General features: G+C 44.8%; 1 protein-coding gene across 1 annotated transcript in view; it reads left to right on the top strand.

Moving 5' to 3' along the window:
• WWOX (WW domain containing oxidoreductase) overlaps positions 1 to 17485 on the top strand; it is a 282450-nt gene that overhangs the window by 46029 nt on the left and 218936 nt on the right. Inside the window, exon 5 of the mRNA XM_054710290.1 lies at positions 534 to 640. Coding sequence (XP_054566265.1) covers positions 534 to 640 — 107 coding nt within the window. The remainder of the gene's footprint in view (positions 1 to 533; positions 641 to 17485) is intronic.

Below are 17485 nucleotides of genomic sequence, written 5' to 3'. Positions count from 1 at the left end.
GAAAAAGGCAAAAATTGTAAGGTGTTTGCTGTTAACCTGGTAAATTAGATACATAAAGCCCTGCCTGGCCCAGCATTGTGTCGATAATCTCTCAATCCATTGGAAATATGTTTGCTAATGAATGACTAAGCGTTGTGTCCACTATGTGCCCCTACTCCCCTATATCATTTTTTAAATAGTCTGATGAAAATGTGCTGAGAAATATTTCTGATAATTGCTCTCACCTGGAAAACTCATAGGGATACAGAATCCATCATCTTCAGTGAGATCGGAGTGTATGAAGTCCTGGATTGCAAGTGAAGTCGCTTTTGGCCACATCATGTAACCTCCATTTGGCTGTCAGCGTTTCATTAGCCTGATGGATGCAGCCCGTCAGTCAGCAAGATTTTTCCCCATTCCCGCTCCCATCCAGTTCAGAACAGTGGTGCTACACAACCTGGTTGAGAACCAATAGGGTGATGTGTATGGTGCTCAATAAAGGCCATTCACCATGATTCAGTGTTTTCTAATCTTGACTTCCCTTTAAACCATAGGGTTTGAAACCGCCAAGTCTTTTGCCCTCCATGGTGCTCACGTGATCCTGGCCTGTAGGAATATGAGCAGAGCCAATGAAGCCGTGTCACGCATTTTAGGAGAATGGGTAAGCAAGCACTTGACGGTGTCTTTTAATTGTCAAATACACACGCCAGGATGAACACATGGCGGTTGTAGTGCAGTGCGTAAAGTTTATTGCTCTTGGAATAATGTTTTCTTTAGATAGAAAGCCACGCTCACTTTGTTTACTTGATGAATGAAAAGGACAGGCAGGCCCGCCTTCATCCACACTTGTTTACAGTTCATTGTCAGTGTCAACTGCTCTATAGTCAGAGGTTGGTGAATGTTTACTCATTTAGCTCATGTATTAAGAAAAATAAAGTGTGGTTAACGCCCCTAAATACAACTGAGAGCTTGTTATGCTTATGGACTTTAGGGCGAGGAAGGAGCAGACTTTAACCCTGTCTCTGGGTTGTGCTTTTCTATCTCTGTGTAGATGTTGGTGTTGATACATCTAAGAGGAAATTGTCACTGAGGGCTTGCAGTGCTCTTGGGGCTCAGGATATAGCCTCAAACAAAACAAAATCCTGACACTCATGGGCTTACCTTCTGGTAGGAGAAACCGACCCTGATGTCAGGTGATTTTTAATGCAGTGAAACATAATAAAGCGGCGTGAAGGGTAAGGAGGGGCAGCGTGGACTCTTTCAGGTTGGGTGGTCAGCAGGGACCCCTCAAAAGGTGTGACATTTGATCTGAGACTTGAATATAGTAAAGAAGTGAGCTCTTCCAATGACAGGGAAATACTGTTTTTTAAAAGATAGATTTTTATTGCTTTCAGAGAAGAAGGGAGAGGGGGAGAGAGAGAGAAAAACATCAATGATGAGAGAGAACCGTTGATCATCTGCCTCCTGCATGCTCCCTACTGGGGATCAAGCCCACAACCCAGGCATATTCCCTGACCAGGAATAGAACTGTGACCTCCTAGTTCATAGATCGATGCTCAACCACTGAGCCATGCCAGCTGGGCAGGGGAAATACTGTTTAAACAATGGGAACAGCATGTGGAAAGACACAGAGGCAGGAACGTACCTGGAGGATTCAAGGGTCCACAGGAGACTAGTGTGGCTGGGGCCAAGGAGGAGTGGGGAGATTACAGGGATGTTCCGAGGGCCTCACACAGGGCCTCAGAGACAATGGTGAGGGAGGTATTTGGGGCTTTGAGCCAAAAGTGACACAGTCTGAGTCATTTTTTAACACAATCACTGGGCTTTGGTGTGAAGTATAGACCAAGCTCATTTATTCAGTTGTCACTTATTTACATACTAAAGGCCCAATGCACGAAATTTGTGCAAGAGTAGGCCTTCCTTCCCCGGGCTGCTGGCACCAGCTTCCCTCTGGCACCTGGGACCCGGGCTTCCCTCCAACACCCAGGACCTGGGCTTCCCTCCAGCTGCCAGCAGGCACCCGGGACCTGGGCTTCCCGCACAGCCCTGGCTTTGTCCGGAAGGATGTCCGGTCTAATTAGCATATTATGCTTTTATTATTATAGACTAGAGACCCAGTGCACAAATTAGTGCACGGTTGGGTTCCCTCGGCCTGGCCAGCGATCAGGGCCAATTGGGGCTGTCTCTCCCAGTCCCGATCAGGGTTGATTGGGGCCAGCTGATGTGGGGGTGGGGTGGAACTATGGAAGGTTGGCTGGCCAGGGGGAGGGACCGGCCGGCCACGGGAGGTTGGCTGTGGGAGCACACTGACTCTCCCACCTGGCTGGCTGGAGGGAGGGGTCGTGGGAGGTTGGCCAGCTATGGGAGTGCACTGACCACCAGGGGGAAGCTCCTGCATTGAGCGTCTGCCCTCTGGTGGTCAGTGCGCATCATACCTACTGACCGGTCACTTGGTCGTCCAGTTGTAATGGTTGCTTAGGCTTTTATATATATAGATTCTTGAAGTGCACCATGGTCTTAGGTACTGGGGCATACTGTTAAGGAAAAACAGATGTTACCAATATCTTTGTAGAACTTTCAGCTCACAGTGAAAGACAGATTTAACCTGAGAAATATAAGCCTCTGTGTAAACTTGAAATAATGGCAAGTGGTACTGTGAAGTATGTGGTACTCCAAAATGGAAAATAGCGCCAGGTAGGTGGGGGGGCATCAGAGCCCCCGAGAAAGAAGTAATTGAGCTGAGATCTCAAGAAAGGGTAGGGGGTCCCTAGCCGGTTTGGCTCCATCCCCAGTTGGGGGCGTGCAGGAGGCAGCTGATCAATGATTCTCTCTCATCATTGGTGTTCCTATCTCTCTCTCTCCCTCTCCCTTCCTCTCTGAAATCAATAAAAATATATTTTTAAGAAAAGAATTTTTCTTTCAAAAAAAAAAGAAAAGAAAGAAAGACTTGGGGGAAGGTGGGAGAAAGGTCACACCGGGCAGAGGGAATAGGAGGAGGAGGTGGTGGAGGCGATGACAGTGGCTGGGAGCAGAGCGTGAAGGGGTTGGATCATCCTTGCCAAGACTGTCTTCGTTTTCTGAACACCATGGAAGATTTCTTGCTATCTGAAGAAGTAGACCATGGTTTGTTTAAGAGAATGTCTGAGATTCTGGACTGAAAATTTATGAAAGTCAAGAAAAGGAAGATTTGTTTCTGCTTGAAAAATTCTGTATATATCACATGAACTCTTGTCCTAATCTCACCTGATTCATTATTTGGTATTAAATTAAATATACAAAACAGGGCCCCATAATTTTTAGAATTGTATAAAGTGAATAAACTGTAATATATGCATGTGGTTTATATCTTCATACAAAATGGGATGGTATTAAGTAAAAAGTGAAAGTCCTTCCCAGTCCTTCTCTTGGAAAGTAAATATTATTAACCATTTCTTGTGTATTCTTCCAGATAAAGGTTGTATATACTTACACACACACACACACACACACACACACACACACACACACACAATATACTTTGATTATTTTTTACTTAGTACTATAGATCCTTTCTTATTTTCCTTATTTTCTTCTCTACCTAATTGTATTTAACTGCTATGTAATAGTCCATCATCTTCTTATGCTGTAATTTATTTAACCAGTCTCCCTTTTTGAAGGATATTTGGGTTGTTTTTCTTGCTTTGCTATTCGAGGTGATGCTGTCTATAAGTTCAGTCTCTCTTGCATTTTCATTCAAAATTGGGTCTCAACTATGGTGCAGTGAGCATTCTTGATGCATACTTTTGTGAGTCCAGTCAGTGGGCAGAGTCTTAGCAGTGGGCCCATTGATTCGGAGGCATATAAGTTTTTGAAAGTTTGGTGGCTGTTTCCCAGTGCTTCATCTAGTGATGTTGTGCCGGTTTCTATCCACACTGTCACTCTAGAAGAGTACCTCACACCAGAGAGTGTCCAGCTTGTGAAACTTTGCCCATTGATGTTGTATTTAAACTAGAGAAGTCAAGTCCAGTTGCCCTAGTGATGCTGTAATAACCATATCCTATATAATAAAAGGCTAGTATGCAAATCGACCAAATGGCGGAAAGACAGGTCACCATGATGTGCACTGACCACCAGGGAGCAGACGCTCAACCCAGGAGCTGCCCCCTGGTGGTCAGTGCACTCCCACAGGGGGAGTACCGCTCAGGCAGAAGCCAGGCTCACTGCTGGCAAGCGCATTGGCGGTAGCACTAAGGATGTCCGACTGCGAGAGGGCACAGGCTGGGCTGAGGACCCCCCCCTCCCCTGAGTGCACGAATTTTGTGCACTGGGCCTCTAGTTATACAATAATGTTAATATTGAAACCAGTCTTGGAAGATAATGCTAAACACAATTATTTAAGCATTTTAAACATTGTCTTCCTTTTCCAGAGTCATCTGTATCAATCCCATTATAACTATTGTTTGATGCTCAGAGGAAGAAATTCCTGGATTTGCCCTAATCAACTGTGGGTCTTTGGCAAATCTCTCAGTCTATTTGGTGCCTCAGTTTCCTCATCTCCAATGAAAAAGGTTGAATGGGATGATCTCAAAGACCCACCATTTAGTGTTTTTTTTGTTTTTTGTTTTTGTTTTTTGCATTTTAAGCCATAATTGGGTGGGTACCTGTGAATCAGTTTCAGAGGACAGACTTTATCATTGTATAGTTTCATTCTACCATATAGTAACTTGAGGTCGACCAGCAAATAGTACTCCCAGAGATAGAATTACCCTGAAATATTCACTGCCAGGGACGTGAGCAAAAGAAATGGGAACAAAAGCAAAATTAATACTCACATGGCAGAAATGTTTCCATCAAATATTGTAGGTTGTAGACTGAAGAAACTCAACCCTTTTACCATCTCTCTCATCTGTTTGGGTATTCTCTGTGAACCCCATTGTACCGTGTTCCCTCTCCCTCCTGGTTTGTGGAATGGAAGCTCAAATTTGGCACTGAAAGCTGTCATTGCCGTTTCATATCATTGCACTATGAACTTAGCGCTGAGCGTGTGAGAACCTCCCTCGGCAATCTGTTGAGCTGGGGTTTCAGGCCCTCACCCCACTTCCCCACCCTCGATATGTGCTGATCTGGTTGCCTTCAGGCCCTTCCTTACCTCATTTCTGCCAAGGTACTTTATCTGTGACATCATTAAATACCACCTTCTTGCGTTTCTCAAGGGCAAGTTGATCTACTCTGGTTTTCCCAGCTGCTAGCCAGCTTGAGTTCGTTCACACTTTATTTGGAATGAATCCTAACAGTATCGGAACTGGGACGGCACCACAACATATTGGTACCTCCCAGGAGGTTCTCAGAATGATCCAAAGTTTTTTGTTGCAGCAAGAGCTCACTCAGGAGTCTTTAGGCCGTTTGGCTCAGCCTTGGCTCGTACACGCTGAGGCTCCCGGGCAATCAGCTTGGCTCAGGAGTTGGAGTTCATGCTTCCTTCCCCAGCTTGCTCCTCTGTGCCTGGCCCTTCTCTTCCTGCCTTCACTATCCATTACTAGAATCGCTCTGTTCCAGAGCAGTCCCATCCCCTCTGAGCCGGGGAAATGTGACTCACACCCTCCTTGGGGCCCCCAAGAGCCACCTTTTATTGTGTCTCTGTCATGTGCTGTGTCCTGGGCAAGACACTTTATATCCTTATTCAGGAGCATGCAAATTCCTGGTTTTCTCCACTGCACAGAAGAGCCCCTGGGCGGCTCAGGAGGCTGAGGAGACTTGCCCAGAGTCACGCAGCTGGTGAGCACAGCTCCTGGTGCTGTGACTCTGGGCAAGTCTGTCCTCAAACCCGAAATCCATCTACTCCACCCCACGGCCTGGCTTTTCTACCACATCTGGCATCATACATGTTTATTACCTTTCAGGCTTTGCTTTCAAAATCGCTAGGTGCTATTTGAGTGATTAATTTCAGGATTAATCTTATTTCTCAAATGAAGCTACTCTGACATACCTTATTGTCCCAAACAAAACCTTTTCATTGAAAATGTCCTTTATTATAGAGTTCTCAAATCACTTTTGGGGCAATCCAGCTATTTAGTGAAATGTAACTTAAATGGAAACACGTTCCGTATGGAATTATATTAGGAGCCGCTATGTAATTACTGCTACTAATAATGATTTCATGGGAAAAGGCCCTCCTGCTGAAATGTTTTGGATGCTCCAAAGTTAGAAATAAGAGAAGAATTGAAAATAATTAAAATTGGATAACATGGACACTGCAGAAGTAGACCACCCTCCTAAAGGGCCAATCCATTAGCATAATTAAAAAAGGAGGGAGGATGGACCCATCAGCCCCCAATCGTATTTGAATGAAGTGTCTCTGGAAATGGGGTTCCTGCCTATGTAAGCAGTCCACCATCCTAGGTGTGTGCCATACCTGATTCACACCCTAAGTGTGTTGCATACTAGTGTCCCTGACTCTGAGGCAAGCACCTACTATTTTTCTCATTATTCCAACGAGTCCGTAAGGCTGGCCGGGTAGGAAATTTGTAGTTCATCTTCCTATTTTCGAGTGGAGTGGATTCTCTTTTATGTAGCAGCATGTCTGAATGTTGGGATTTCATGTGCCTTCTCTAAGTCTGGGACACGGACAGGTGTGGTTTTACTGTCCTTGACTCAATTAGTATTTATCGGAGTGGGGTTTGGCTGTTGTTTTTAATGGCTGTCTGGCACATCCCCCTTTCCATGCTGAGATCTGAGGATCTCTAAGGGAATTGTATAAAAATGCACTTTACAGTTGCAGCAAGATCCCACATCCCAGGGTAGGGCTCTTGAAAGGCCGCAGTGGGGCTCTCACTTCTTCCTCCCTCTCACCTTATTACAGTTTCTAAATTTTAGATTCCTAAGGCGTGGGGTCTAAAACTTCTGGTCCTGGGGAGGAATGAGGTTGAATAGGGCTGGAGCAGACGGGCCTGAGGTCTCCCATGCACCTGCCAGTTGTATGCAGGCAGAACAGACTGGGGTGGAGGGGGGATCTAATGAGGAGGAGGGGTCACTTTTGGTTCCCAGACTGCCTCCCTTTTGCCAGACGTTTAGATCTGCTTACCATGTAAAGAGCCAAACAGGAAGTGGAAAAGAGCTCACCTGTGTGGCTGCCCACCTGTGAAATGCGCGGCCCAGTGACTGTTCTGAAGCTGGCATCTACTGGGGGTTGAGCAGCCCAAATTGGTGGAAATGGGCTGATGGCAAGAGGTGCTGGTGGCCCTGCCTTGGAGTTATTATGAGACCCACTCCTAATTCCCCAGAATGTGTCTTACAACCATTCCCCTGTCAAAAGGGAGGGGTGTCCCAAGAATGTTGAGTTTGGTGTGGTTTGGTCCCCGAGACAGACTTGGAGCCGTCTTTCCTGACCTGTCTTTTTATTTAGCCTAGACTTCAGGTCATCCCAGAGACTGGTTAGGATGAATGCCTCCTGCCAGGGCAGCACAGAGGAGACCCAGCTCAGCTGCTCGTGTTCGAGGGCGTCTCACTGAGAGATCCAGGGGCTGTGCAGGAGGCAGACTGGGTGGGCTTCAAGAGGCCTCCTGCGCACATGCGCCTTGTGGTGGGCAATTCCCCTCCAGTTGATAACACCTGCTCGACAAGGCGCTGCATTAACATGGCAAAGATTAGAAACAGATACAACCTATGAGCTTGAGCAAGTTTCTTAATGTCTCTAAACCTTAATTTCTTCATCTGTAAATTACAAATACTAATATCTATGCTGGAAATATAGTTGACTGTACGTATTAAATGCATTGACTGTACGTGTGCTTAACACATTGCTGGGAATAGATTAAGCATTTAATTAAATGTTAGCTGCTGCTGTTAATAATAATAATAGTAATAATAATAGTAATGATTTCTTATTCATACATGAGAGTACAGAGTGATGCTGACTTTTCTGAACTCTCCGAGTAGCTGAAGAGGAGCTGTAGGGAGGATGTTTATCATCAGCGTGATGCCAGTGGAGCTGCCGTGAATTACTTTTCTGTCTTCATCTGTCTGGACTCCTACATTTTAATAGATGTGTATTTAGTTTGTTGATTAGTATTTTCCAGTGGAGCTCATATTAGCACTCAACTGTCATTTGAAAAGCCATCTTAATTATTTATGTGATTGCTTTTTCTTTTGTATTTACAAAGAAATACACTTTGCATATATTTAAGAAAGATGATTAAGGGATCAGTCATCAGGAACAGCAAGCAACGGTTTATATCAAAATGGCTATTGAGAAAGCAGGGAGATGAGGGGTAAAAAGAAAAGATTTATTAGTCAGAGGTAATGGAATATCCATGCGTTAGAGAGACCACATGCTCTGTTGATTGTGGCCACATCGTTGGATGCTGGAGAGACTGAAGTGCTGTAATTATTCTCGTTGTCAATACAGTTGATAGCGGGTTTATTTATCTAGTTGGAGTGAAGGCATGTGGAAAGCTGACAGTATTATGTCATATTGTAGTTTCGTTGATTAACATGTAGAATAACGATTTTCGTATTATTTTCAGCTATGGAATAGTAGATACCAACCGGTGTGTTAGGCTTGTGGGTGAGACACTTTGCTGTGCTTTCAATAGATATGAACACCCTGAATTTTCATGACATGATCTTAAGCAGTGATGGGCTAGGATGTTGAGTAATAAATTACTTGCACTTTTAAGAACAACTGGAGAAACCCAGCTAATTTTAGGCTCCCTCAAATCCCCTCAGTGACTGTGATCTGGGATAGCTTTGATGTTGGCAGGAATTCCCCCAATCTCCTTTGATAATAAGAGCTTGAATCCCATAATTTGCCTTTACAGATTAAAGGCTGTAGGAGTGAATCCTACTTTTATGTGCTGTGTATGCTGGGGGGAGACAGGCAGCCCCCATTGTGGGTAATTTATAAGCCTTATGCCTGTCTAAGCTGGTGACTTGTCTTGGAAAAGATGATCACTATTCAACACCTCACAAGTTATAGGGCTCATTCCCATTGTTTTGAATGATCTTTAGCTAAACAAAAATATAAAAACTATTAATATTATTAATAGTTATAGATAATTGGGAAAAGTTCATCCTAAATCCACCATTAGATTTGTTCCTCATTTCTTGGCTTTAAAAATTGTTTTTATGTATAGTATTGGATTTTCAATAAATAAAGTGTGATATCAACAAGTCTGTGAACCAGCAAGAACTATGTTAACCACTTGCTTCAATCAATAAGCACATACACATACAGACAAAGGTAAAGATAAGCCTCTGGAGTTCTCCCTTGGGACATTTTTGTTCACAAAATGTCCTATTATTATGGTCATCTGTGGTGGGGTTGGGCATTGATAGGTGTCTCTGTACTAGGTACTATGCTGAGCATTTCGCAATGAAATATTTATGTTATGTGTTAGACCCATTTTGCAGATAAAGCACTGGAGGCTAGAAGAGGGGAAAGGCTCGCCTGACCTCACACAGCTGGGAGCTATGTGGCAGGTCCAGGATTGGAAGTCATTTTCTCAACCCCAAAGCTGTCTTGTTACTCAGTCATGTGTGTTGTGTCAGAAGACCGGCCCCTCCTTCTCAAGGATTTAGCCCAGGATTATATTCAGAGAGATTTGCATGCTTATGTGTAACTGCTTCTCTGTTCGTGATCCGAGGCGACCTGTGCTTCCCTAGGAAAGAGAGCTTCCTGGGTGGCTCTTTGTAATCTGATGGAGTTGATGGGACTCACGAAAGGGAGCTCTTTCCTCCCCAGACTTCCATTTCAAGTGGCGTAGTGTGTACGTACTGTTCCACTTAAGTTGGCCATTGACCTTTCTTGTCACAGGCCCAGGCAAGATTCTTTATCAGATAAATTATTCATCCCCCTCGTAGACATAATTGGTTGCTAAAATATTCTGAGTTTTCTCTGTCTCCAGAATGCCTAAAACTTGTGCTTAGTACTTACCCTCTAAGATTTCCATTTTACTTCTCATTGTGAAAAATCTGCCTTGACCTAATCTTGAGTGTTATTCATTGTTCTTTGATCACTGTCTCTGTGTGTTCATTTTTTTTTTTTTTCTGAGGCCACCGTTCTCAGTCTTGAACGGTATCTTTCAAACTTTATATTCACTGTAACCTTTGTATAACGAGGGTTGTGATTAACCGCAGAGTTGAGAGTGAAAGTCAAGCCTAGGTGGCCGGCTCCAAACCATCACTCCCAATCATGTGAAACCCAAAGCAGACGCATCCTTTCATTGCTAGGTGGTCCCCCGAGTTCTTATTAAGCAATTTTAACATAGTTTGAAGAGACGGATTTCATCTTCAGATGGTGTTCAGCCAATGCTGAAAGACCTGCTTCTGGCCACTAGGCATTTAGGCTGTATTATTTAAGAGGGAAAAATATGCTAGAGACTGTTTTTCATATTTATTATGGGGCATTTACAGAGAATCTCACACGTAGCAGGTGTTAGATTAACAGAGAGGAGAAACACTCCTTGTGCCAATAAAACCTCGTACAGAAGGACAAATAGAGATGCAGCTGTAGACGAGGCGGCCAGTCTCAGAACAGGGCAGCACATACCGCAATTCGTTAAGGTTTATTTTAAGCAAATTTGTAAACTAGACAACTTTTTCACTTACAGGGAGGCAGCCGAGTGGAGTCGAGGTAGCGGAAGCTTTGGAGTCAAACAGAAGTGGGATTGAATCCTAGTTTTCATATGTGTCCCTGGGTTTCCCTGGGCAAATTCGGTCATCGCTTTAAATCTTGATTTATTTATCGGCAGAATGGTGCTAATAGTGGCTCCCAGGGTCATCAAAAGGATGAAGTGACAAACACACTCTTATGCAGCCAGATTTTCTCTGTACTGGGTACTGTGCTGGCACATAGCAAGACTCAGAGGACGGCAGCTCCGGGAGCGGCCGAGTTGTTCAGCACAGATCTCCAAGGTGGACTCAGAAATCTTCCTGGGAAGTGTCTCCTCCTGCTCTTCCTCTTCCTCTCTCCCCTTCCTCCTCCTCCTCTTCCTCTTCTTCTCCTTGTCTCCTCCTCCTCCTCTTCCTCCAAATGATCAGAGTACTAGGAAGAAGACAAGCCTCTTTTCACCTTCCCATCTGTGTGTTAGTTAGTACTGAGAGGAGCGGAGGTCAGGAGCAGGGGGCTCCTCCCATTGCTGTGGGCAGAGAGAGATGACTCTGTGTCTCCTGCGCCCACGCCCTGATGTGGAGAGGGCTGATCAGAGGCTGGGGTTAGTGCAGAGAGATGTGCAGCTGGCAGAACCAACTCTGTGTCCCCAGGGCACTCACCTGGCACGAGTCCCTGCCTCCTAGCCAACGGGGGTGGGGGGGGGGAGGTGGGATGCAGTTGTGGCTAGATTTTGAAGACAGTGAGAAAAGGAAGCCTTAGGAGTGGCTGTGGTTTAAAATCTGCCCATAGGTTCTTTGGTACCCTCCATTTAAGAAGTGGAGCTGAATCCTCCTGCTTTGAATGTGGGTTGGTCTTAGGGACACTCTGAATACATAGAATGTGGCAGAAATGGTGATAACGGGAAAGGTCATAATAGGCATGCCTCTTCCTCCTTTCTCGCTCTCTTGGATCACTCACTTGGCAGAAGCCAGCTGCCATGTTGTGCCGACGCTCAAGCATCTCTCACATGGAGAGGCCCACGTGACCAGGGACTGAGGCCTCCAGCCCGAAGCCTGGTGCGTGAGCCCTCCTGGAATCCTCCAGCCGAGTCAAGCCTGCATGTGACTGCTGCTGACAGATTGACGGCAACCTCATGAGACATCTCAAGTCAGAAACACTGAGAATTCCTGACCCATAGACACTTGATGAGATCTGAAATGCTTACTGTTGAAGCCACTACACGTTGGGGAACTTTGTTATGTAGCCATGGGTCATGGCCTCAAGGGGAGCAGGGTCTCAGAGAAACTGGACGGTGAGTTACAAGGACAAGACATGCGGACTCACCCAATGATCGCCTCTAAATGCAAGGCATCTTAAGGTCTTAGGGTTGCATCGGCCATCCGGGTCCCCTTGTCTGACCTCTTGTACAACATCCCCGGACAGAGATCATCTGGCTTCCAGTGAAGGCAGAGTCTTCCTCCGAGCATCTTATCCCCTCCTGCCTGGTTCTGCCCTCCACATTCCACTGGGCCCCCTTCTCATCAGAACCCAACTAACACTCACATCTCTCAAAGGCCCTACGTGATGATGCCAATGTTATTGAAGACATCGGGTTACTAGAAGTTGGCAGTGAGCCTGGCCCGCTCATTTCTCTGCACCCTCTGTCCCTCTTTTACACCGGAGTTGGGGTGTGTCTGGTAAGGCGTGGCAGTGGGGAGAACTCCATCTGCTTCCGTGTCCTCCTCAGGCCACAGAGTCAGAGCCCAGATCCCCTTTGCCTTCCCCGGAGTCAATGAGTCAGTGCGAATGAGGAGCACAGCCTCCTTTTAAATGACTGAGGAACGTGCCTTCATTTACCCAGTCATTCTCAGATTCTGATTGTTCCAACTACAGTGCGATCTGTACGCGGGGTAGCTGGGAGAGACTTCAGTGCATCTCTGTAATGGCTTTGTTGTTGTTTATTGAGAGGGACTAATTAACTTTGATTATTGCACTAATATTATGGCACTTTGACAGCCCTTCAGATTTACGACTCTGGGAAAATAAACAAATGAAATGCAGGTGCTGGAGCAGAAAGAATAAGTTATTACTGAACTTTAATTACTTGGAATGTGGAGCCAGGAGAGAATTAGTTGATGAATTACAGGATGCTTAAGATCTACACCAAATTGTAAGCAATATGAAGATAAAAATGAAAAGGGGGGCCGGGAGGGTGCTATTTTTAAGGCAGGGAAAGATAGGACCCATCTAGTAATGGTCTCAGTAGTGTCCCATCCATTGATCCCTACGGCAGAAATGAGGAGGAGGAAGAAGAGGGAGTCTGAGCAAGATGCGTAGGAGCAGCTATCCTAGTAACCCAGTGAGGCTACCCCCGACTGGCGGCCTTGCTGGGCTCTGTCCAGAAGGGGCCAGGCCTGGCTCCTGAGGGGGCAGATTGGAGCCTCACACTGGCCTTGGTCCCTTCAGTTCTGGGTTCTCTGCTGTTAGCACTTTTCCTTTTCAGAGGCTGCCATTTTCCAGCCCAAGATTGTCTCTATTTTTCGTTGCAGTGTATTTTTCGACTCCAGATCTTTGTGGCCAGCCAGGCCCTTCCTTTCATACCATTTACCCACCATCTGGAACCTTCTGGACCCCCCTTCGTGATGATGGGGACTTGTGGAATAGTGTTAGACCTAGCCAGACCCTTTCACCATGGGGATCTCCCCAGAATGCCGTTTAGAAACAAGTACTAGTACATAGGGGTCGTTTCAGAATTGCCTTCTGTTTGGGACGGTTCACGGCTTGTCTGTTGTGTACGTGTGGATAAAAGAGCTGGTTCAGTGCTTACTTTCATCTCTGGATAAATTTGCATTTTTGTTGGAAAATCTGGGGTGTCTGGCAGTGATGTTAGTGGTCGCAGTCAGAGTGCAGGCTTGAGCCACTGTTGATGGCCTCCTTGCAGACCTACTAGCACAGATGGCTTTGGGAGGCCTCAAAGAAAAGCAGATGTAATTCGACACCACTTTAAAGTATATGTTGAAAATAAAGTCTTTTCAGTCATATATGACCCATGAGGCTTTGCAGAACTCTTTTAGCCATTACTTTTAGTAAAGATGTGAGCTAATTTATGTAAGAATAATATAATGATAAGTTTAGATATTAATTGGTGAAGTCATTTGTCTTCGTGGGGAAAATTATGAATTAACAGATTACATTCAGGTATACTGTGGTTAAGAAATGGTACAATTTTAGGATTGGAAAGGACTTTCTGAGATTATCTAGTTTCACTCTCTCACTTGACAGATAGGAAAACTGAGGCTCAGAGAGGGTCACTGACCTATCAAATGTTACTTAGATATTTATGCCTTATTTTGAGACAAATTATCATGTTGCTCAATTGCTTACTGTGAAAAAAAAAAGTGTGTATTTATTTTTTAAAAGAACAGAATTGCCTATAAGACAGGGATATAAACACCCAACACTTAATGCTCAATTGGATGACTTGTTTAATTCTCCTCCTTATTTTTATGATAGTAACAATGATTATAATGTGTGCCAGTCGTTGTGCAAAAACCATTTAAATGGTATGATTCCTTGCTATAATTCCGTTAATCTCTATGACAACCCTACCAGGTAGCTAAAATTATGAATCCTATTTTTAGATGATGATCTTTGGCACAGAGAAGTTTAGGATATTGTCCAAGCTCACACAGCATATAAGCAGCAGAGATTGTGGTGGGAGGACAGAAGCCTGACCTGTTGTATTCCTTTTGGAATTCCCCCAGTGTGTAGCATACTTCCTGGTCAATAGGAGGCATTTAGTAAATAATGACTGAGGATACGTGAGGTTGACAGTTGAGTTTTGGGGGATTATAACCCGGGCAGCAGTATCCCGTCACTGTGAGAAGGGGCAGTATGGTTTGTTTGTTTTTGGAAACCATACCAGGAGATGGGACAAATAACCAGATTATTTTCTAAAGTATTGAACTCTGTAAGTTGATTTCATGTTGCCTAAAGTGCCTAAAATTCTTCAACTACCTTCTAGCTTGTTAAAGAAGAAGTTGCTATTTTGTGGGACACATTGTGTCAAGCATATTGCATTCCCTTCTTTAACAATTACTAATCCTTGCCCAGCTGGTGTGGCTGGGTGGTTGAATGTTGACTCATGAACCAAGAGGTCACTGGTTCGATTCCCTGTTAGGGCACATGCCCAGGTTGTGGGCTCAATCCCCCTGTAGAGGGCGTGGAGGAGGCAGCCAACTGATGATGTTTCTCTCTCATGCATGATTCGAACTCTCTATCCCTCTCCCTTCCTCTCTCTCTCTCAAATCAATAAAAACATTATAATCCTGATTTGGGTTATCTCAGTTAACCAGCTTCCCTGGCCATTCTGGAGAAGTGGGGAGTGGACTCATAAATCAACTCGATATTGAAGGACAGAAAAATGGATCATTTTTGTAGAAAGATCAGCTGAAAAGGCAGAACCCAAGCGCAGAGGAGATTCATGCAAGGGCCAATGGATGGGCCCAGGAGACGGCTGATCTAACCTGAGAGTGTGTGATCAAGAGAGATAAGGTGATCATAAATCAGTAACTGCTTTAAAAATTAAAAGGTCTGAGATGATGGCTAGGCTTTTGGAGGTAAATGTAGAAACCTTTTAATTCCCATTACTTAGGGTAGAAACCAGCTTGGGTTGGCTTTGCTTCTAAGGTCCCTCTTCCTTTTGGTTAATAAGTAATTGTCCTGAAGGCTATTAAGGGAAATATGTACTGAAAGGGAAATTAACGAGAGAGAGAGAGAGAGAGAGAGAGAGAGAGAGAGAGAGAGAGAGAGAGAGACTCTCATGTACTCAATGAGAGATGGAGACCTAGAGGAGGGAGAGAGATCAAGGCACAAAGAGAGAAACAGACAGAGAGGAAGGGATACTGGAGTGGGGGTGGGAGGGTGGGAGGGAGGAGGAGGAGGAAGGGGGGAGGGGGGAGAGAGAGAGAGAGAGAGAGAGAGAGAGAGAGAGAGAGAGACCTCTCTCAGGAGTGTTTTTATGGAGCTTTATTGTGCCGGCCTCTGCACCATGGGTCTGATCACTGTTTTCAGCATTCTCTGATCATTTCTTGCTCAGAAAGGAGGAAATTAGAATTGTTGAGCTATGATTTGTTTTAATCAGAAAGAAATTGTCTAACATAAATCTCCTTGTGAGAGCTGGAAAAGCCCTAAAGCAGCCAGGAAAGAAAATATCAATACTTTGCAAAGGAGGAATGATTGTTCCAATTCGTGGCTTAATTGACTTTAAGCCTTAATGAAACTCAGGCCGGAGCGGGCTGCACACGCTTGGTGCTGGGATCAACAGTGAAACCTACATGGGGAGAGGAGCAATTTCGGGTGGTTATTTGGTTCTCTGCTCTTGGTGCCATTTTCTAATTGAGTGTGGCTACCTAATACCAGGGAGCAATTTTTTTTCCTATGAAGAGAGTAAATCCTTTTTCTGACTAACACTGTAATTTATTTTAAATTACTGCTTTTTCTATTGGAAGTATTCATTTATGTGACACTATCATTCCCCTAGTGAAATTTCACTGATGCTTTATAATTAAATATAGATTAAAATAAAACCCCGTATAGTATATATTTTAAATTTATAAGTGGACAAACTGGGGGTATATGAAGACTTTATTTAAGAAAAGTAAGTAGCCCATCTGGTCACCATGATGGCTGCTGGGAAGGATGCATTTAGCATCAGTGAGTCCCTGGTCAGCTCCAGGCACCTTGGGAGGGATGCTAAAACTTGCTCACTCCATTCATCTAAAAGGATCGAGCTGTGACATACGTTCAGTGGGTATAAGCAGCAGGCTTGGGATTCTGTCTGCCTGAGTCTGACTCCTGTTTCTGCCACATATGAACCCGGTGATCGTCTCTTCTTGTTGCCTCAGTTTCTTCGTTTGTACAATGAGGATAATAGCACCTGAATCGTAAAGTTGTGAGGATTAACCGAAGTCCTGCCCATAAAGTGCTTAGAATGGCACCTGGGTACTTAGTGGGTGCCATACAAATGCTAGCAATGATTAAAAATAATTGCTTGGGGTCCCCGTGTGGTCTAGCCCTTGCCTGCCCGTCCAGGTTCATTGCTGACCATCTCTTCCTTGTTCCAACTGCATATCAGTGTCATTGCTGTTCCCAAACCTTCAGTCTCTCTGTGTCTTTACCCAGAACATTTCCTCTGCCTGCAAGGACCTCAGTCTAACCAATGCCTCCATATCCTGTGAGCGTTTGTCCATGGCTGTCTTTCCCATGAAGCCGTCCTGGACTGCTCTTCCCTCTCTCCTGTCCACCTGCCTCCCTTCCGTCAGCAAATAGTCAGCAACCCTTTTCTTTGAGTCAGGTTCTGGGGACATGGCAGTGACTAAAAAGGCAAAGGTTCCTGCCTCCAAGGAGCTTATAGTCCACATTTTGGTGTTTTTTAAAAAAATATATTTTTTTTATTGATTTCAGAGAGGAAGGGAGAGGGAGGAGAGAGAGAGAGAGAGAGAGAGAGAGAGAGAGAGAGAGAATCATCAACCAGCTGCCTCCTGCATGCCCTCCACTGGGGATCCAGCCCACAACCCAGGCCTCTGCCCTTGACTGGAATCGAACGCAGGACCCTTCAGTCCACAGGTCGACGCTCTATCCACTGAGCCAAACCAGCTAGGGCCACATTTTGGTTTTTAACTATGCATCCATCACAGCGCTGAGCACATTGCACATTGATGGTTTGCCTATGGTCTCCTTATTAATCAACAAGCGTTTATTGGTATCTACTGTATGCCAGGTATCCCCCTAAACTCTGAGCATATGTGGATATGTGGCATTGTCCTTGCCCTCAAGGTCTCAAGGTGTGGCAACAGATAGGTAAATTGATAATAATAATAATATTAATAATAATAATAATAACAATAATATCGACACTGTACTAGGTGTGTGGTGTTG

The sequence above is a fragment of the Eptesicus fuscus genome, chromosome 21 (assembly GCF_027574615.1).
Source record: "Eptesicus fuscus isolate TK198812 chromosome 21, DD_ASM_mEF_20220401, whole genome shotgun sequence".
Classification (NCBI taxonomy): Eukaryota; Metazoa; Chordata; class Mammalia; order Chiroptera; family Vespertilionidae; genus Eptesicus; species Eptesicus fuscus.
This window is presented reverse-complemented; position numbering and strand designations above follow the sequence as displayed.